General features: G+C 46.9%; 2 protein-coding genes across 4 annotated transcripts; both read left to right on the top strand.

Annotated features, from left to right (window-relative positions):
• Positions 1-142: 142 nt before the first annotated feature.
• Positions 143-18,881, top strand: LOC121559382. 3 transcript variants are annotated; one of them, XM_045215177.1, is made up of 5 exons: positions 143-559; positions 15,289-15,413; positions 15,971-16,007; positions 16,300-16,472; positions 16,984-18,881. In XM_045215177.1, the coding sequence occupies exons 1-5, from the start codon at positions 539-541 to the stop codon at positions 18,869-18,871; spliced, it is 2,244 nt and encodes a 747-aa protein (XP_045071112.1). In that variant the 5' UTR covers positions 143-538; the 3' UTR covers positions 18,872-18,881. The 3 variants fall into 3 exon arrangements, with proteins under 3 accessions (XP_045071112.1, XP_045071111.1, XP_045071113.1); XM_045215176.1 differs by having other exon boundaries at positions 145-559; positions 16,198-16,472; XM_045215178.1 differs by lacking the exons at positions 143-559; positions 15,971-16,007 and adding an exon at positions 15,138-15,179 and having other exon boundaries at positions 16,198-16,472.
• On the top strand, positions 18,881-22,238 carry LOC121563707. The gene is made up of 4 exons (XM_045215179.1): positions 18,881-20,655; positions 20,941-21,149; positions 21,492-21,579; positions 21,984-22,238. The coding sequence occupies exons 1-4, from the start codon at positions 19,335-19,337 to the stop codon at positions 22,166-22,168; spliced, it is 1,803 nt and encodes a 600-aa protein (XP_045071114.1). The 5' UTR covers positions 18,881-19,334; the 3' UTR covers positions 22,169-22,238.
• Position 22,239: the final 1 nt, after the last annotated feature.

The following is a 22,239-nucleotide window of genomic DNA, read 5'->3' as shown; positions in this document are numbered from 1 at the left end:
TTCTTTCAGTATCTGAAGATTGCTGTATATTTTATGAGTAATAAAATAAAGAAATGAGTTATGTTATTTAATAATGAACTATGGTTATCTGTTTTATGTGACAACCGCAGTATCAATTTCTAGGTGACAGTGGTGCTAATCCCAAAAGAAAGGCTACATACAACAAGGAACAAGAAGTCTATTGGCAAAGTGATGAATATTGCATGTACCTTGGCCTAACGGTGTGGGTTATGTATTTTATTTTTCATGGCGTCCTCAACATTACAGTTTTAAGGGCAACAATAGCCTACATTTGTTTACAACTCGCAGGATTTCCATACATGAGCTTTCAACAACACAGAGTGTTGCATCAGCACGAGATCGAAAGTGCGTCAAATCTGTACAGGTCATTGTTACGTCATCACTGATAAACGTTGAAACTGATGAAAAACCGCTGGAGCAGTTCAGTCTAAACCTCCCTAGTGCTGGAGGATTGCGTTTGTTTTCGCTCTGGATGCGCGTTCATTTTGGCAAGGAAATGTGCTGATTTTGCAAGGAGATGGAGAATAAAGAGTTCAAGGTAGGCATGTTATTTATTTTTAAATCTTCAATTATATTAATTACTGTGGATTAAATATTGTTTAACAAATGAAATAATGTGCTATTCATGCTGTAATATCAAACTAGAAAGTCTATGGCCGGGGAGTCATGAGAGTTGGCTAAAGGTACAGTAGGGTCAAATGGGGGTCAAAGGTTATGACAGCACCTTCATGAATTCGTCCAAAATGGCACCCTATTCCCTATGTAGGCTAGTGTACTACTTTTGACCAGGAGCCATAGAAGGGTTGGCTGACTTCACGAAAATGATGCTCGCGCATCGATGGCCGGAAGTCGTGTATCTTGTTATGATTCTGAACCTCAGCTAACAACAAGCTGCCATGTGGGGAATCGTAGCTCTGTGGCATGTTTCAGCTTGTTGTATGGTGTTATTGATACCATGTCTTGTTTTGAGGTGTTTTGACTGATATCATGTCTATGCAATGACTCAAATTCACTACCTAGCTAACCAACAACAACTGTAACAATGTATTTGAGACGAGTTCATTGTTCAAATGTATTCATTTTTCCCATAGCCGGTTTTAGAAACACATAAAATAAGGGCTGTATTTCGTGTAGGCTTACCCTGGCGTGACGTTTTTGTAACTATGTAAATCTCTCTCGGACAAGTTGACTTTTATCAGTATATTTACATTTTACATTTATATCATTTAGCAGACGCTCTTATCCAGAGCGACTTACAATGGTGCATTCAACAATTGGTGCATTCAACTTATGATAGCCAGTGGGACAACCACTTATTTTTCTTCTTTTTTTTTTTTATGGGGGGGGGGGGGGTAGAAGGATTACTTTATACTATTCCAGGTATTCCTTAAAGAGGTAGGGTTTCAAGTGTCTCCGGAAGGTGGTCAGTGACTCCGCTGTCCTGGCGTCGTGGGGGAGCTTGTTCCACCATTGGGGTGCCAGAGCCTGAAGGTAAGGAGGTGCCGTTCCCCTCACAGCTCCGTAGGCAAGCACCATGGTCTTGTAGTAGATGCGAGCCTCAACTGAGCGGGGTGACATGAGAGAACTTGGGAAGGTCGAACACCAGACGGGCTGCGGCGTTCTGGATAAGTTGTAGGGGTTTAATGGCACAGGCAGGGAGCCCAGCCAACAGCGAGTTGCAGTAATCAAGACGGGAGATGACATGTGCCTGGATTAGGAACTGTGCCGCTTTCTGTGTAAGGTAGGGTCGTACTCTGCAAATGTTGTAGAGCATGAACCTGCAGGATCGGGTCACCGTTTTGATGTTAGCAGAGAATGACAGGGTGTTGTCCAGGGTCACGCCAAGGCTCTTTGCACTCTGGGAGGAGGACACAATGGAGTTGTCAACCGTGATGGCGAGATCATGGAACGGGCAGTCCTTCCCAGGGATGAAGAGCAGCTCCGTCTTGCAGAGGTTCAGCTTGAGGTGGTGATCCGACATCCACACTGATATGTCTGCCAGACATGCAGAGATGCGATTCGCCACCTGGTTATCAGAAGGGGGAAAGGAGAAAATTAATTGTGTGTCGTCTGCGTAGCAATGATAGGAGAGACCATGTGAGGATATGACAGAGCCAAGTGACTTGGTGTATAGAGAGAATAGGAGAGGGCCTAGAACTGAGCCCTGGGGGACACCAGTGGTGAGAGCACATGGTGCGGAGACAGATTCTCGCCACGCTACCTGGTAGGAGCGACCTGTCAGGTAGGACGCAATCCAAGAGTGAGCAGCGCCGGAGATGCCCAACTCGGAGAGGGTGGAGAGGAGGATCTGATGGTTTACAGTATCAAAGGCAGCGGATAGGTCTAGAAGGATAAGAGCAGAGGAGAGAGAGTTAGCTTTAGCAGTGCGGAGAGCCTCCATGACACAGAGAAGAGCAGTCTCAGTTGAATGACCAGTCTTGAAACCTGACTGGTTTGGATCAAGAAGGTCATTCTGAGAGTGATAGCAGGAGAGTTGGCTAGAGACGGCACGCTCAAGAGATTTGGAGAGAAAAGAAAGAAGGGATACTTACTTGTCTGTAGTTGTTGACATCGGAGGGATCGAGTGTAGGTTTTTTGAGGAGGGGTGCAACTCTCGCTCTCTTGAAGACGGAAGGGACATGGCCAGCGGTCAAGGATGAGTTGATGAGCGAGGTGAGGTGAGGTGAGGTAAGGGAGAAGGTCTCCGGAAATGGTCTGGAGAAGAGAGGAGGGGATAGGGTCAAGCGGGCAGGTTGTTGGGCGGCCGGCCGTCACAAGTCGCAAGATTTCATCTGGAGAGAGAGGGGAGAAAAAAGTCAAAGCATAGGGTAGGGCAGTGTGAGCAGGACCAGCGGTGTCATTTCACTTAATAAATGAGGATCGGATGTCGTCAACCTTCTTTTCAAAATGGTTGACGAAGTCATCCACAGAGAGGGAGGAGGGGGGGGATGAGGATTCAGCAGGGAGGAGAAGGTGACAAAGAGCTTCCTAGGGTTAGAGGCATAGGCTTGAAATTTAGAGTGGTAGAAAGTGGCTTTAGCAGCGGAAACAGAGGAAGAGAATGTAGAGAGGAGGGAGTGAAAAGATGACAGGTCCGCAGGGAGTCTAGTTTTCCTCCATTTCCGCTCGGCTGCCCGGAGCCCTCTTCTGTGAGCTCGCAATGAGTCGTCAAGCCACGGAGCAGGAGGGGAGGACCGAGCCGGCCGGGAGGATAGGGGACATAGAGAGTCAAAAGATGCAGAAAGGGAGGAGAGGAGGGTTGAGGAGGCAGAATCAGGAGATCGGAGGGAGAAGGATTTAGCAGAGGGAAGAGATGATAGGATGGAAGAGGAGAGAGTAGCGGGAGAGAGAGAGCGAAGGTTGTGATGGCACATTACCATCTGAGTAGGGGCAGAGTGAGTAGTGTTGGAGGAGAGCGAGAGAGAAAAGGATACAAAGTAGTGGTCGGAGACTTGGAGGGGAGTTGCAGTGAGATTAGTAGAAGAACAGCATCTAGTAAAGATGAGGTCAAGCGTATTGCCTGCCTTGTGAGTAGGGGGGGACGGTGAGAGGGTGAGGTCAAAAGAGGAAAGGAGTGGAAAGAAGGAGGCAGAGAGAAATGAGTCAAAGGCAGAGACGTAGGGAGGTTAAAGTCACCCAGAACTGTGAGGGGTGAGCCATCCTCAGGAAAGGAACTTATCAAGGCGTCAAGCTCATTGATGAACTCTCCAAGGGAACCTGGAGGGCGATAAATGACAAGGATGTTAAGCTTGAATGGGCTAGTGATGTGACAGCATGGAATTCAAATGAGGAGATAGACAGATGGGTCAGGGGAAAAAGAGAGAATGTCCACTTTGGAGAGATGAGGATTCCTGTGCCACCGCCGCGCCGACCAGATGCTCTCGGGGTATGCGAGAACACATGGTTAGACGAGGAAAGAGCAGTAGGAGTAGCAGTGTTTTCTGTGGTAATCCATGTTTCCGTCAGCGCCAAGAAGTCGAGGGACTGGAGGGTAGCATAGGCTGAGATTAACTCTGCCTTGTTGGCTGCAGAACGGCAGTTCCAGAGGCTGCCAGACCACTAGGTTTTATGGGTATTATGACTCATACTGTGGGACTCTATAGGGCTCCAGCCAAAAGAAGTGCACTATATTGGAACTAGGGTGCTATTTCGGACACAAGCATAGATATGATGCATTATTATGTGACCATAGAAATAGAATCACTAGAAAGGATAGAGCCTCTGACCTTGGCAATTTGACTGGTAAACTGAACTGCACACCTGATATGATGTTCTGGTGATTCTATTTCTCTGAATATGATGCATTATGATGTGACAATGAGAGTTGGGTTAATGGTGCTCTCAAGGCAACTGGGAACTCGAAAAAAATAACTAGGTCAAATCATGACGTCCGTGATCTTCAGGTCGGAAAGTCGGAGCTCTAGAAAGATGCCAGAGTTTCCGACTTGGAATTCCTTTTTACATTTTGTGGTGGTTATTTTATCCCCTTTTTCTCCCCAATTTTTCGTGATATCCAATTGGTAGTTACGATCTTGTTACGATCTTGTCTCATCGCTGCAACTCCCCAGCGGGCTCGGGAGAGGTGAAGGTTGAGTCAGGCGTCCTCCAAAACATGACCCGCCAAGCCGCGCTGCTTCCGACTTGGAATTCGAGTTGGATGACTGTTCAAAACGATTTTTCCCAGTCGGAGCTTGTTTTTTTTTCCTATTTCCCAGTTGTCTTGAACGCACTGAAGTCGGAAGTCAGAGATTTCCCAGTTGTTTTGAACACGGCAAAAGGCGACACAGTAGGTGACATCTAAACATGACTTTGTGCTGTCTTTCAGAGGTCAGAGGTCAGTGGGAATGACCTCACCCTCATAGACCTGGATGACCCCATCAATGAAGCTGATGTTATGAAGGAAGTCAGGTAAGTGATTTACACTAATGACACATTTGTGACTGGTTACAGGATCACATAGGCCTACAGATACAGATTCAGTAGTAGGTCAAAGGTCACCGCCTATGGAGAGGTAGGCCCAGAGCCATGTATTTAGAGAGTTGGGACATTGAGATATAAACTCAGCAAAAAAAGAAACGTCCTCTCACTGTCAACTGCGTTTATTTTCAGCAAACTTAACGTGTAAATAACGCATCTCCCGAGTGGCGCAGTGTTCTAAGGCACTGCATCGCAGTGCTAGCTGTGCCACTAGAGATCCTGGTTCGAATCCAGGCTCTGTCGTAGCCGGCCGCGACCGGGAGACCCATCGCACAATTGGCACAGCGTCGTCCAGGGTAGGGGAGGGAATGGCCGGCAGGGATGTAGCTCAGTTGGTAGAGCATGGCGTTTGCAACGCCAGGGTTGTGGGTTCGATTCCCACGGGGGGGCAGTATGAAAAAAAAATATATATATATTGTTACGGATACAGGTATCCTGTGTTTTTGTGTGTTTCTCTCCTTCTGCCCTAATCACAGGTGTCCTGTATGTTCCTGATTGGTGGTCGTTGAGGTGTCTGCTGATTGGACCAATCAGTGAACATTCCTGTTAATTGCACCACCTGTTATTCGTTTGTTCAATCACACATCCCATTTTATAAAAACCAGACTTGTGTTTGTTGCAGGAGAGAGAGACTTTTGCCATATGTGAGTATGGACACGGTGGTGTCCTGTGTGTTGTGTACGCACTAAGTTGTTGGTTACCCTGTTGGTAACGTTATTAGAATATATTTCTTTACCTGAGTGTGGATACTGTTGTATCCTGTGTACTTATTTAATCGCTGATTACCCTGTTTAGTAGCTTTGTGTGTTTTTGGGAAAAGGGGAGTTTAAGCTAGTTGCCCTTGGGCGTACATTACCCGTAGGAAGAAATCTGTCTATAAACACCAGTTAGACCTGAGCGGACCACCCACTGTATTTTTGTATGGTAGCAGTAGCCTAGCGGTTCTTTAGGCAGGCTAGATCAGTTTAGGGGGTTTTACACTATTGTTTCATTTCTTGGGTCCTGCTCAGCCCTTTTTCCCAAACCTTTACCGTGTGTTTAGCAATAAACCATTTAAGTTTGACGGTAGTTCATGGTTGTTGTGTCATTTTTGGTTCTCACTGTTCCATGTCACACTTATAATTTGCATAATTTATGTTACGGGTCTCATGTCCATCCACCCTAGACGTTTAGAGCCACGGGGTTCGTAACATGAAGTGGGGGTTCGTCCGGGGATCTATCCCATGCTACTCATGCAAATTAGTAAGTGTCTGGTTCAGTGTTGAGCTTGGCAGCTGTCCTACCTGTTTTTTTGTGTGTTCAGTAGTCGACGGCTCGTGTTGCTAGTAGGATGGCTACTTTTGATTTGGAAGCATTCTTGGAAAACCCTACGTGGGAGATTTTTGAGAATTGTCGTAGAGTGGATCTACAGGCTTTGGCTGACCACTTTTCTGCACCCATACCGAGGGGTTTAGTGAAAGCAGAAGTTAGGGAAGTAGTGCTAGCGATATTGTTGAACGAGCGAGTGCTTGAGTTACCGCCGCCTGAGTCTGCTGCTCCTGTAGGGGATGTGGTTGCTGTTCCTGTAAGCCCATCAGTGTCTGAGGACGAGACTAAGGCTCCAGCCACATTGCCCCGTTATGACCCACTCTCCCCACTGACTGACAGTGATGCCAGGATGGATGTCCGCTCGACACGGCTCCAAATGGAGGCGGAAGAGCGGGCACAAATCAGGCTAGACAAACTGGAAACGCGTAGGCTTGATCAGGAGACGCGTAAGCTAGAGGCAGAGCTGGAAACGCGTAGGCTTGATCAGGAACTGGAGACGCGTAAGATGGAACTGGAGACGCGTAGGCTTGATCAAGAACTGGAGTTGCGTAGAATGGAACTAGAGGCAGAAACAGCGAGGTTAGTCTCTGCTCATACTATGCCTGCTAGTGAGCCATCCTCACCAGCTGGGTCGTCTACTACGTTTGATATTAGTAGGCAGATCACCTTGGTACCTGTGTTCAGGGAGTCAGAGGTTGATTCCTATTTCAGTGTGTTTGAACGGATAGCGGTAGCATTGAAATGGCCCGAAGAGGTATGGTGCCTATTACTTCAGTGTAAACTAACAGGTAAAGCCCAAGAGGTTCTGGCAGCGCTACCTCTTGAAGACAGTTTGAATTATGAAGTGGTCAAAGCTACTGTTCTTCGTGCCTATGAGCTTGTTCCTGAGGCATATCGACAGAGATTTAGGTCTCATAAAAAGTCTCCTACTCAGACTTATGTGGAGTTTGCTAGAGACAAAGGAAATCTGTTTGACAAATGGCACAGTGCTAGTAAGGTAACTGATTTTAACTCTCTACGGGAGTTAATCTTGTTAGAAGAGTTTAAAAATTGTTTACCGGAACGCATTGTAGTTTATCTGAACGAACAGAAAGTATCCTCACTGTCGGAAGCGTCTGTATTGGCAGACGAGTTTGTGTTGACGCATAAGAGCGTGTTTTCGCCTCGTACGGAGAGCAGGGCTGCAGAGTTGCTAACTTTTAGTCCTAGTCGACCAGCAGTACATCCAGCACGCCCAAAAGATGTGCGTCACTGTTTCTATTGTCATAAGGTGGGACATATAGTTAATGATTGCTTTCTGCTAAAACGCAAACCGGGGATGCCTCAGCACGCCAGACCGCCAACGGGTGTTGGGCTGATTCGTACGGTTGTAAAGCCGGAATCAAGACAGAAGCCTCATAGTGAATGTGGTTTGAAAGTCCCTGTCCCAGATCACAGTTATGAACCGTTCATTTTTGAGGGGTTTGTTTCTATATCAAATGACGAAGCGTCTCAGCGTCCAGTTAGAATCCTCAGAGATACTGGTGCGGCGCAGTCGTTCATACTCGCTGATGTGTTGCCCTTGTCCAGTAATACATATTGTGGTTCCAGTGTGTTAGTACAAGGAATTGAAATGGGATTTGTCCCAGTGCCATTGCACTTTGTGAACGTACACTCTGAGTTAGTCAGTGGATTGTTCAGAGTGGGCGTACGTCCTATGTTGCCAGTAAAAGGTGTGACATTTATAATGGGCAACGATATTGCCGGAGGAAAGGTGATACCCGTATTGGAGGTATTGGATAAAAGTGACCAGTCTCTCTCCGAGGAGCTGGCACAGGGTTATCCAGATGTGTTCCCCGCTTGTGCTGTCACACGTGCTCAAGCACGACAAGTGGGTGAAGTGATAGATTTGTCGAACACGATTCTATTCAGAGAGTGTGACCCAGAGGATAGTTCGGGTGCTACCTCTGGTAAGCTGGTGCAGTCTGACCAACAGCCCAGAGAAAGGAAGAAGGATGTGGAACTTGTTGCTGAAGCAATACAGTTACCAGTTACTCGTGAGCAGCTGATCGCTAACCAACAGGTTGACATTAGTCTGGCTAAATGTTTTTCTAGTGTTGTCTCAGAGGACGAGCTAAAGAAGAAAAACATGGCATACTTCATTGATGGTAATCTCCTCATGCGTAAATGGACATCCCATGTTGACGCTGGCGGAGATTGGAATGCTGTTTACCAAATAGTGATTCCTACAGCCTTTCGACAAAATGTTTTATCCCTCGCTCATGATCACCAGTGGTCCGGACATCTGGGAGTCACCAAGACTTATGATCGAGTTTTGCGACATTTCTTTTGGCCTGGCTTAAAACAAGATGTGGCTCAGTTCTGTCGGACTTGCCACACCTGTCAAGTAGTTGGGAAACCGAACCAGGTTATTTCCCCCGCGCCTCTTTGTCCCATACCGACCATAGGTGAACCATTCGAACATGTGATGGTTGATTGTGTTGGACCATTACCAAAAACAAAATCTGGTAACCAGTTTATGTTGACAATTATGTGTGTGGCCACCAGGTACCCAGAGGCCATTCCTCTGCGAAGGATTACTGCTCCAGTGGTGAGTAAAGCGTTGATCAAATTCTTCTCAACTTTTGGATTACCTAGGGTGATACAAACTGATCAGGGTACGAATTTCCTTTCTAAACTTTTCAAACAAGTGTTAAAATCCTTGTCAGTTACACACCGTGTGTCAAGCGCATATCACCCAGAGTCTCAGGGTGCGCTTGAACGTTGGCATCAGACCCTGAAGTCTATGCTCCGTAAATATTGCTTGGAATCTGAGAAAGATTGGGATGAGGGAGTTCCTCTAGTGTTGTTTGCTGTCCGTGAGACAGTACAGGAATCCCTAGGGTTCAGCCCAGCTGAACTGGTGTTTGGACACACCATGAGAGGACCTATGAAAGTCCTTAAGGATCAGTTTTTGTCACAAGAGTTGTGTGTGAAAGAAAATGTGTTGGACTACGTTAGTCGCTTTCGTGAGCGCCTACATGCTGCCTGTGCTCTAGCAAAGGAAGCGCTGTCTTCCTCACAGAAACGGATGAAACGACACTATGACACACAGGCTGTTTCTCGTTCACTGCAGCCAGGTGACCGAGTTCTTGTGTTGTTGCCTGTGCCAGGAGCGTCATTGTCAGCACGTTTCTCTGGTCCTTATGTCATTGAAAAGAAACTAACTGAAACTGACTATGTGATACAGACTCCTGATAGAAAACGCCAATCTCGTGTGTGCCACGTTAACATGTTGAAGACATACCACAACAGACCCGTCACTCAGGTAGACAGTCCAGAGAAACTGGCCGAGTCGGCTGTCTCTGTTGCTGCTACGGCTGTAGTGGGAGGTAATGTTAATGATGTGGACGGAGATGGTTTGGAGTTGCGCAATACTCAGCAGCAGTGTGCTAGATTGCCCAATTCAGAGATGCTGTTGTCTCTCCCGGCAAGCCTGATTCATTTAACGGACAGACAGTCAGATGATATTGTGAGACTGTTACACAGCTTTCCATGTCTTTTTAATGATGTTCCTACATGTACAAATGTGTTAGAACATGACATTAATGTTGGAAACGCTGCACCTATCAAGCAACATCCTTATCGTGTCAACGTCGCTAAGAGAAAGATAATGAGGGGTGAGGTCGGTTATTTGCTGGAGAATAACCTGGCTATGCCAAGTTCAAGTCCTTGGAGTTCTCCGTGCATTCTGGTTCCTAAACCTGATGGGACATCCAGATTATGTACGGACTATCGGAAAGTCAATGCTGTCACAGTGCCCGACTCGTTCCCGTTACCCAGACTGGATGACTGTATTGATACTGTTGGTGCTGCTACTTATGTAACCAAATTAGATCTTCTAAAGGTTACTGGCAGGTGCCGTTAACCCCACGTGCCTCCGACATCTCTGCCTTTGTGACCCCAGATCACTTCCTACAATATGCTGTCATGGCATTTGGGATGCGGAACGCACCAGCCACTTTCCAACGCCTGGTTAACACAGTATTGGCTGGAGTTCCTAATTGTAGTGCTTACCTTGATGATCTGGTAATTTATTCAACTGAGTGGTCTGATCATGTTAACACTCTAAGGGTAGTGTGTGAACGTCTAGCAACCGCTTCTCTAACCCTGAACTTAGCAAAGTGCGAGTTTGGGAAGGCCACTGTTACTTATCTTGGTAAACAGGTCGGCCATGGTCAGGTGCGCCCTGTAGATGCCAAGGTCTCAGCTATAAACGCATTTCCCGCACCTACCACCAGAAGAGAGCTACGCCGTTTTTTAGGGATGGTTGGCTACTACCGTAGTTTCTGTAAAAAATTTCTCTGCGGTAGTTGCTCCATTAACGGATTTGCTCAGTCCGGCGAGAAAATTTGTATGGTCTGAAGATTGTTGTACTGCTTTCAACACTGCTAAAGCACTCTTGTGTAGTACTCCTGTTCTTGCTGCGCCAGATTTTGAGCGGCCGTTTAAACTGGAGGTAGATGCAAGTGCCAGAGGTGCTGGTGCTGTTCTACTGCAGCAAGACCAGAGTGGAGTGGACCATCCTGTCTGTTATTTTTCACGGAAATTTAACAAATGTCAGACAAACTATTCCACCATTGAACAAGAAGCTCTAGCTTTGTTGTTAGCTCTGCAGTACTTTGAAGTTTATGTTGGTTCCAGTGCATTACCAGTGGTAGTGTATACTGACCATAATCCCTTAGTTTTTCTCCACCGGATGTACAACCAGAACCAACGCCTTATGCGTTGGGCACTTGTCGTGCAAAATTATAATTTGGAGATCCGCCACAAAAAGGGGTTAGATAATGTATTGGCAGATGCTTTGTCTCGTGTGTAATGATCTAGGTTTTTTTTTTGTTATCCCGGCAGGATGATTATTGAATTTTGGGTGTTGTGATAGTACGTGTGTCGCAAAACCATTTTGGTTTGCTCTTTTAAGGGTGGGAGTGTTACGGATACAGGTATCCTGTGTTTTTGTGTGTTTCTCTCCTTCTGCCCTAATCACAGGTGTCCTGTATGTTCCTGATTGGTGGTCGTTGAGGTGTCTGCTGATTGGACCAATCAGTGAACATTCCTGTTAATTGCACCACCTGTTATTCGTTTGTTCAATCACACATCCCATTTTATAAAAACCAGACTTGTGTTTGTTGCAGGAGAGAGAGACGTTTTGCCATATGTGAGTATGGACACGGTGGTGTCCTGTGTGTTGTGTACGCACTAAGTTGTTGGTTACCCTGTTGGTAACGTTATTAGAATATATTTCTTTACCTGAGTGTGGATACTGTTGTATCCTGTGTACTTATTTAATCGCTGATTACCCTGTTTAGTAGCTTTGTGTGTTTTTGGGAAAAGGGGAGTTTAAGCTAGTTGCCCTTGGGCGTACATTACCCGTGAGGAAGAAATCTGTCTATAAACACCAGTTAGACCTGAGCGGACCACCCACTGTATTTTTGTATGGTAGCAGTAGCCTAGCGGTTCTTTAGGCAGGCTAGATCAGTTTAGGGGGTTTTACACTATTGTTTCATTTCTTGGGTCCTGCTCAGCCCTTTTTCCCAAACCTTTACCGTGTGTTTAGCAATAAACCATTTAAGTTTGACGGTAGTTCATGGTTGTTGTGTCATTTTTGGTTCTCACTGTTCCATGTCACACTTATAATTTGCATAATTTATGTTACGGGTCTCATGTCCATCCACCCTAGACGTTTAGAGCCACGGGGTTCGTAACATATATAAAAAAAGAATAAAAATAAAATAAACAAATAAAAGAATGTATGCACTCACTAACTGTAAGTCGCTCTGTAGCTCAACTGGTAGAGCACGGCGCTTTGTAACGCCAAGGTAGTGGGTTCGATCCCCGGGACCACCCATACACAAAAATGTATGCACGCATGACTGTAAGTCGCTTTGGATAAAAGCGTCTGCTAAATGGCACATTATATTATTATTATTATAAGAGCGTCTGCTAAATGACTAAAATGTAAAAATGTAATGTAAATATTTGTATGAACATAACAAGATTCAACAACTGAGACATAAACTGAACAAGTTCCACAGACGTGTGACTAACAGAACAAAGGGGGGGGTCAAAATCTAAAGTAACAGTATCTGGTGTGGCCACCAGCTGCATTAAGTACTGCAGTGCATCTCCTCCTCATGGACTGCACCAGATTTGCCAGTTCTTGCTGTGATATGTTACCCCCTCGTCCACCAAGGCACCTGCAAGTTCCCAGACATTTCTGGGGGGAATGGCTAAATCCTAGCCCTCACCCTCCGATCCAACAGATCCAGGCTCTTCATGGCAGAACACTGACATTCCTGTCTTGCAGGAAATCACGCACAGAACGAGCAGTATGGCTGGTGGCATTGTCATGCTGGAGGGTCATGTCAGGATGAGCCTGCAGGAAGGGTACCACATGAGGGAGGAGGATGTCTTCCCTGTAACGCACAGCGTTGAGATTTCCTGCAATGACAACAAGCGTAGTCCGATGATGCTGTGACACACCGCCCAAGACCATGACGGACCATCCACCTCCAAATCGATCCCGCTCCAGAGTACAGGCCTTGGTGTATCGCTCATTCCTTCGACGATAAACACGAATCCGACCATCACCCCTGGTGAGACAAAACCGCGACTTCGTCAGTGAAGAGCACTTTTTGCCAGTCCTGTCTGGTCCAGCGACGGTGTGTTTGTGCCCATAGGCGACGTTGTTGCCGGTGATGTCTGGTGAGGACTTGCCTTACAACAGGCCTACAAGCCCTCAGTCCAGCCTCTCTCAGCCTATTACGGACAGTCTGAGCACTGATGGAGGGATTGTGCGTTCCTGGTGTAACTCGGGCAGTTGTTGTTGCCATCCTGTACCTGTCCCGCAGGATGTTCCGATCCTGTGCAGATGTTGTTACACGTGGTCTGCCACTGCGAGGATGATCAGCTGTCCGTCCTGTCTCCCTGTAGCTCTGTCTTAGGCGTCTCACAGTACGGACATTGCAATTTATTGCCCTGGCCACATCTGCAGTCCTCATGCCTCCTTGCAGCATGCCTAAGGCACGTTCACGCAGATGAGCAGGGACCCTGGGCATTTTTCTTTTGGTGTTTTTTCAGAGTCAGTAGAAAGGCCTCTTTAGGGTCCTACGTTTTCATAACTACCGTCTGTAAGCTGTTAGTGTCTTAATGACCGTTGCACAGGTGCATGTTCATTAATTGTTTATGGTTCATTGAACAACATTTTACATTTTAGTCATTTAGCAGACACTCTTATCCAGAGCGACTTACAGTTAGTGAGTGCATACATTTTCATACTGGCCCCCGTGGGAAACAAACCCACAACCCTGGCGTTGCAAGCGCCATGCTCTACCAACTGAGCTACAGGGGACTAGCATGGGAAACAGTGTTTAAACCCTTTACAATGAAGATCTGTGAAGATATTTGGATTTTTACGAATTATCTTTGAAAGATCCTGAAAAAGGGACGTTTTCTTTTTTTGCTGAGTTTATGTATACATTACATGACACAGTAGATATCCATATGACAGCTTGCTCCCCATGGGCAATGTTGACATTTTAAACAATGCTATGTAACTGAACATCTATAATTAGAATTTACTTATAATGAAAGGATAAATGAAAGGCTCCAAGGCGCTAACATGGAGTCCTTTTAAAAGTTGGCAGAATTCTCTAAATATTTGGCTCTGGATAGGCCGAGTCATCTCAAGAGTATTGGAGCCATATAATTTGAGTGATTCTATTCTAATTCTAGAATGATTCATTCTAATTCTGTGATTCTAATTCTATAATTACACATCCTCACACTCACATTATAGCAGTGACCTAAGAGAGATTCCTTTTCTCTATCTAGATCCCATAAAGATCACAGAGAGGCTGAGAGACTGACCAAGTTGGACGAGGCTGTTCTAGACACAGATACCCCAACTCAGTCACAGGAGGTTGAAGAAGAGAGTGAGTTGGACGAGGCTGTTGCCATCCCATCTCAGTCGCAGGAGGTTGAAGGAGAGAGTGAGTTGGACGAGGCTGTTGCCATCCCATCTGAGTCGCAGGACGATGAAGGAGATAGTGAGTTGGACGAGGCTGTTGCCATCCCATCTCAGTCGCAGGAGGTTGAAGGAGAGAGTGAGTTGGACGAGGCTGTTGCCATCCCATCTCAGTCGCAGGAGGTTGAAGGAGAGAGTGAGTTGGACGAGGCTGTTGCCATCCCATCTCAGTCGCAGGAGGTTGAAGGAGAGAGTGAGTTGGACGAGGCTGTTGCCATCCCATCTCAGTCGCAGGAGGTTGAAGGAGAGAGTGAGTTGGACGAGGCTGTTGCCATCCCATCTCGGTCGCAGGAGGTTGAAGGAGAGAGTGAGTTGGACGAGGCTGTTGCCATCCCATCTCGGTCGCAGCAGGTTGAAGGAGAGAGTGAGTTGGACGAGGCTGTTGCCATCCCATCTCGGTCGCAGGAGGTTGAAGTAGAGAGTGAGTTGGACGAGGCTGTTGCCATCCCATCTCAGTCGCAGGAGGTTGAAGGAGAGAGTGATTTGGACGAGGCTGTTGCCATCCCATCTCAGTCGCAGGAGGTTGAAGGAGAGAGTGAGTTGGACGAGGCTGTTGCCATCCCATCTCAGTCGCAGGAGGTTGAAGGAGAGAGTGAGTTGGACGAGGCTGTTGCCATCCCATCTCAGTCGCAGGAGGTTGAAGGACAGAGTGAGTTGGACGAGGCTGTTGCCATCCCATCTCAGTCGCAGGAGGTTGAAGGAGAGAGTGATTTGGACCGAGGCTGTTGCCATCCCATCTCAGTCACAGGAGGTTGAAGGAGAGAGTGAGTTGGACGAGGCTGTTGCCATCCCATCTCAGTCACAGGAGGTATGATGTATTTTTCTATTACATGGATGACATTTCATTGAGATATTTTGTGTTTTAATGACGCAAAATTGAATTCCAGCCTAACTCTGCTTTCTGTTGTCGCCATCAGGCTGCAGTGGTGACCTTCACTACCGTGACCCATAAGGATGAAACTTCCCAGACCAGCCTCACCCTCAGCAGGGGAAAGAGAAGCTACCCAGACCTACACACCTTTGTGCAGGACATGAAGGACGAGTAAGTTGCTCTTTGGCTTCCCCATGCATCCCCTAGATATGTTCCCTATCTCAATTGCATACTCCTCGTGTCCTCTCTTCTCAAAACCCATTGGATGAGAAAGCCAGAGGTCCCGCCCTTCTGACCTTCTCATCCAATGGGTTTTGAGAAGGAGGTGAGGAGATTGAGAGTCTCCCATAGTCTCGGGCCAATACAAAGGACTCAACGGACCAAATAACCAATCAGGGATGTCTGGGTGTGGCCTAGTTCCATAGAGGTCCATCCTTAACGTAGTCTAAGATAATAGAGGTAATGTCCATCCATAACGTAATCTAAGATAATAGAGGTAATGTCCATCCATAACGTAATCTAAAATAATAGAGGTAATGTCCATCCATAACGTAATCTAAAATAATAGAGGTAATGTCCATCCATAACGTAATCTAAAATAATAGAGGTAATGTCCATCCATAACGTAATCTAAAATAATAGAGGTCATGTCCATCCATAACGTAGTCTAAGATAATAGAGGTAATGTCATGTAGTTCATTGTGTACTTGCATTTATTTACTTTTCAGCCATTGGAATCTGCTGAGTGAGAATATGCGTGCCGGGGTGAGTTATAGTCACCTCTAAAGTAGTTAATGTTGGTAAAATGGACCAAACATTCATTTGTGGAAATCCTGCAGGACCTTTAATCCTGAACCACTGCTTTAATTGACTAGCTTGAGTAAATGGTTCTACGTTTTATATCAGTGCAGCCCCCTTTAACAAACTAACTCTGGATGGTCTTTTAACATTGCAGATGAGCAGACATGAGTTTAGTGCCAAGTGCATGGATATTGTAGCATGGGTGATGGAGTCTACATCCACTGTGGTTGTTCCCGCCCTTGACCTCACCATGCAGATAGAGCTCTCTGATTCGCCAAGCTCTTCTGGATCAGGAAGTAATGAGGCAGGAGAGGTGACCTCTCTTGGCCGCAGCGTCAGATTCAGCTGTAGTGGAGGACCCAGCAGGTGCACCAGCGCCAGAACCGCCTGCAGCACACGCACTCCCACGCCTTTCCCCTCCTCTCACAGGTACCTAGCCCTATCCCCTCCTCTCACAGGTACCTAGCCCTATCCATGCCTCTCACAGGTACCTACCCCTATCCCCTCCTCTCACAGGTACCTAGACCTATCCATGCCTCTCACAGGTACCTAGCCCTATCCCCTCCTCTCACAGGTACCTAGCCCTATCCCCTCCTCTCACAGGTACCTAGCCCTATCCCCTCCTCTCACAGGTACCTAGCCCTATCCCCTCCTCTCACAGATACCTAGCTCTATCCCCTCCTCTTTTTGCAGGTCTTTCCTGTTATAGGTACAAATATCCATTCCAGATCCACTTAGTGAGAAATACTACTTAGATACTACACAACCACTCAAAAAAGTTTACTCTAAATGTTAATATTTGGACTGAGTGTGGTTTGAGATGGTTCACAATGTTTCCTTTGAATAACAATAACAAGGTTGAGTTTGTGTCCCAAATTCTTGGATCATATTTTTTTATTTTGTTACCATGTATTATTAATTTCTATTGTGCATTCTGCAGGTGTTTGACCTCTTTGCTGAGTGAGGACAATGAGCGATATGTCTCCTCACCTGAGGGTGGCGATAGAGAGATGAGACACAGACCACACTCAGCACCACTGAGATCTGTGTTTGGCATCTCTGAGGACTCTGTCTTCGACATGGTCCAGAGCGGCCAGTCGCAGGGTGACATCGTACCGCCGCCCAAACGGAGTAGACAGGAGAAATACAGACCTAGCAAAATGTCAACGGACGGCAAGTTTATGATGGGTATTGTCGAGTTGGTTATAAACCTTCTCAACTCCAGATGGGCTGAGCTAATGCGAAGTGTCAGTCAGGGAACTCTAGTTCTGCTGACTGGAAGTATCTCAGCAAGTCAACAGTTTGCCCAAGAGATGCTAAGCATGGCGACTTCTAAGATGTATTCCCATGCCATAGAGCATATTGCGCTCGGCCACAAGTCTCCCCTTGAGTTAGAGAGGGAGCTTGAGGCCATCTTGGGTCCTCTGGCTGGACAGGTCATAGTCATCATCATAGATAGCATCATCAAGGCTAAAATCAACGGAGGAAATGAGGGGAGAGCGACCAGCCCCTTGACCTATTTTCTAACTGCCATTTCGGCAGAAATACAAAGCCTAGTGGTTCACAGATCGGCTAGCAGACCATCCACCAGACTGTCCAACAACGACCCACTGCTGAACATTTCCAAGTCGAAGGTCTTAAGATCAGTTCTGCTCAAAATGGCAGAGCTCTTTGGCCAAGGTCCAAGTGAAACCTGTCTAGTTCCACTAGTCCAGAGTCAGTCCAACAACTCCATTTGCGACTGGACTGTGAATGCAGGCACCATTCATCCAAGTACATTTCTGTCCGACAACAGAATGATAGAAGTGTCATCCGATGTTGTGGATCTTGTACTTGAGGTTTTTTGGATAACAGGATTTTTGGATAACAGGAACCCGTCAAGGCCACAGAGTGCCTGCTCCCACAACTCAGCTAGTGGAGCAATAGATATGAGAGCTCTTGCTGGGGACTTGGTCAGACAGGTGTCTGTCAAACTCAGCCCGTTTGTCTCTGAGAGTCAACTCTCCACCATGTCCATGACAGATCTGTCATCATCTTTTTCTGACTCCACCTTGAAGCAGTTGTGTTCTCGCTCTGTTGTTGCTCTGGTAACTGCCTGTCAAGCAATCAAAACAGAGCTCGAGAACCAGAGACCTACCAACCTGGCAGCCAGAGACCTACTATCGTCTCTGGTAGAGACCATTGAGGACATGGATATCTCTGACATCCTCCGGGGCCCGTCGGCCATTTTGGAGGTGGCTGCTGTGATAAAGCACCCAGAGATGTCCACCTCGACAATATACAGATCTCTGCTTCTCGACTCATCTTTCGCCTCCTCTAAGATGGTCACTGAGAGCATTATCTTCAACAACCCATGCCCATCAGAGGAGAATGTGAGTATTCAGAAGGAGCTCCCTGCTGATAAAGTTGACATCCTCCATGGTCAACCAGTGGAGGAGTATATTGTCAAAGCTGAGCAATGCATCACTCAGGTCATTCAGGATGCAGCTGTGACATATACTGCTGCGCTGGATAAAACCGACACTTGTGGGAAACTGTCGGAAATCCTATCTGTCCATGTTTCCTCAGAGAATATTGAGGAGGCATCCTCTGATCTCTTTGGTGGAATTATTTCCGACCTGCTTGAGGTATATGAGGTCAATAAGGCCTCCAAGCGTACGAAATCAGGTCGCAAAATGTTCTGGGTGGAAGTGAGTTCAGGTTCCCAGAAGATTTATACCAAAACCCTGGACAAACTAAGGAAGCTGTTCACCTCCCACCATCTCACTGAGGGAAAAAAATACTCCTGTGCAAATCGAGCTTTCTGCAACTGGACTACTTGTAACTGAGGCCACTGTGCAGGAATCTCCTGTAACTGAGGCCACTTTGGCAGTGTCTCCTGTACAGAAGACAGACAGTAAGACCCCTTCTAAGTCCTCAGCCTCAGCCTACCAGCTCACCCTCGACACCTGCACTAAAGGGGTAATCAAACAGGTGATCTCGGTGCTGAGGGTGGACACTTCAAAGGAAAACTGCTCCGCTTCCGTTGGGGAGAGCACGTCAAATTCATCCTTCGACTTCAACCAGAAGTTGGACTCGATAATTTCGAAATTGGAGGACCTCACCATTTCGAGTGATGTGACGTCAGCCGAGATTGCCACACTCACGCGATCTCTTAGTGCAGCCAGCAGAACCTCTAACATTTCTATCCAGAGCTTTCACAGTGCTGAGTTCCGAGCTAAGGCCAAACACATTGTGAATGAGACCATTCTCAGAGCTGCTAGCAAAGCCAGCCATTCTTTGCTACAGAGCATGCCTAGCACCACCTTCTCACACCATGCGGTTTCTACAGCCGAAGATATAGTAAATATTATCATGCAAGACCTTGAAAGTGTATCCCAGTACACTGTGGACGACGCAGACTCCTTCCCACTAGGAGAGAAAAAGCTGGAGTTCCAGCTCAAACCCAGAGTTGTCTTTGACAACTTATTGGATGCTGCTCAAACCATGTACCACAGAGTAAAGGATAGACTGAACATCTTTTTCTCTTTTCCACCAGTGTCAGTCACCACAGCCAAATATGTGCTGGACTCCACCCCTGTGGAGACACTCAGACGTTCTAAGTCCGCTGACACTGCTCTTGTTGAGGACAGGAGCCGCCCTCCGTCTGTGAGAAGTGAGAAGCCTTTGTCAAAAGTCTGTTTGGCTAAAAGGTCTAAAACCCTTCTGTCTTCGAGTGGCTCTTCAACAGACCACCATGTAATTGACACATGCAGTGAGGATGTCACTCTGCCCACCAGGAGTATGTCAGTTGTGAGCAACAACAGTTTGAAGAGAGCCTCTCCTCTCCACGGCAGTGGATTGAGTGAAAGTTGCAAACCTCTTGTGGCTCTAAAAGACGTAACAGTGGCAGTCAGCCAAGAAGGCTTTAGCAAAACTGCAAAGAAGACGCTCAGCTTGATCCTAAATGTGATCAAGTGTAGAGTGGCCAACTCTGAGAGTTCATCTGTTGGGCAGATTGCAAGTGAGGAGTGTCTGATAGCCACTAACATGTTAGACTCTGTACTGGAGAGCCTTGACCAGTTGCCTGACATGAGCGCTGCCGATGAGATCACAAGGACAGAATCCCATACCTCTATCGCAATGGATGAGACAGGTTCACGGTCAATGCTTGTGAGCCAACAAGAAATAAACATATCTGACACCAATATCATAGTTAAAACTATAATGGACACATTGAAGACGGACGACCCAGAGATGACTTCAGCAGAAGAACATCTGGATAGGCTCCTGTCAGTTGAAGCCCTTCAAGGTGCATCTGGCAACCTGATCGCAAAGGTCCATGGTCTCATTCAGGAGATAACCATAAACCGTCAGCTTCAATCCATGGTTGGCCACAGAAGCCTCTCTCAACCAGCGCTGCCTAAACCAGCCCTGAGGAAGCTGTCAAAGGACGATGCCTCAGAGCTCATTTACAACTTTGCCCAGACTTCTGTTAGGAGACTCCTGGGGCAGTGTATGGGAAGGCCTTTGCCACCATCAGCTGAAATGGTTTTGGATCAGGTCATCAAGTTGATGACAGACGTGGTGATGGACAGCCTGACTTATGTGTCCAAGTCTACAATGGAGGATGGTAAGTGAAAGTACCTCTTTTCATCTGCATAGGACTTAATTGTAACATGATGCTCAATACATTGCGTTTTATGATGTAAAATTCACTGGTTGTGTCCAAAATGGCACCTTCTTCCATATTTAGTGCACTACTTTTGACCAGACCCTATGGGTCCTGGTCAAAAGTAGTGCACTATAAAGTGAAGAGAATGCCATTTGGGATGCAGTGACTGACTTCAATGGCTGCGTCCTCTTCTCCCAGTTATTGTACACAGGTCGGTCACACTAGTGTGCTCTTCTCACTCAGACACCAGCAATGCCACAAGTGACATCACTCATGGTGTTGTAGCTGACCTTAATGCTACTGAGGAATTCCCTGCCAGGAGCCTTAGCCCGGCTGATGTAAAGGCTGACGGCATGGCCCGCCTTCCCTCTGCCAGAGGGGAAGAGACTAAGAAGAACAGGAAGTGGCGTTTCCTACCGAAAATGCATAAGTTTCCAAAGATCATGATTAAGGTAGGGTGCTCTGTGTTTTGAGATTACATCTGTAAGGCAGGGCTGAATTTTACCCTACAGATTCACTACACCCCTATTGTCTCTCAGCATTAGAACAAAACTGTTGTCATTGTCTTTAGGAGGTTGAGTGAGGACGCTGTAATGCAATCCTAATACACATGGGAGAGAGTCAATGGCTATGTCCCAAATGGCACCCTATTCCCTATATAGTGCACTACTTTTTACCAGCGCTCTATGGGCCCTTTTCAAAAGTAGTGCCTTACGTAGCGAATAGGGTGCATTTTGGGATGCACACTCTGTATTTTACACAGGCTCAGTTGTCCTGATGTGTTTTGTCAACAGCTGTTCAAGACAAAAGGGGAACCGAAGAGCCACCCTAAACAGGATGCACTGCCTACCAAACGTCTCAGAGAGACTCATATTTCACAGGGTAAGTGATAAGCATCGATAATGTCATATTGATGTATCACCCTATGACAAGCTTGTTAAAACAGTGACAACAGATACAGGCAGACCGACGGACAGACAGGCAGACGGACAGGCAGGCAGACAGACAGACAGACAGGCAGGCAGGCAGACGGACAGGCAGACAGACAGACAGACAGACAGACAGACAGACAGACAGGCAGACGGACAGGCAGGCAGACGGACAGGCAGGCAGACAGACAGACAGGCAGACAGGCAGGCAGACAGACGGACAGGCAGACGGACGGGCAGGCAGACAGACAGACAGGCAGGCAGGCAGACGGACAGGCAGGCAGACGGACAGGCAGGCAGACGGACAGACACAAACACACACATTCATTTTCTGATTATGAAATGTTCTTATGACAGATGCTGAGTGTGAGGTTCCAGAGGTTCCATCCACTTCCCCTCCCAAGGAGGACCTGACAACCACACCGGCCCCTGCTCCCCAGGAGTCCCAGTCCCGTAAACGCCCACTCATAGTCAGGGTGTTACACGCTCTCTCCAGAGCCATCTCCAAACCATTCAGAGGAGCTTCTGGGAAGAAGAATTAGCCAAATGCCTGATTTTATTAATATTATATTTTAATCAGAGCCTTTATTTAATAAAACATTACTGCATTGAT

Source organism: Coregonus clupeaformis, unplaced genomic scaffold (genome assembly GCF_020615455.1).
Source record: "Coregonus clupeaformis isolate EN_2021a unplaced genomic scaffold, ASM2061545v1 scaf0386, whole genome shotgun sequence".
NCBI classification, from domain to species: domain Eukaryota; kingdom Metazoa; phylum Chordata; class Actinopteri; order Salmoniformes; family Salmonidae; genus Coregonus; species Coregonus clupeaformis.
This window is presented reverse-complemented; position numbering and strand designations above follow the sequence as displayed.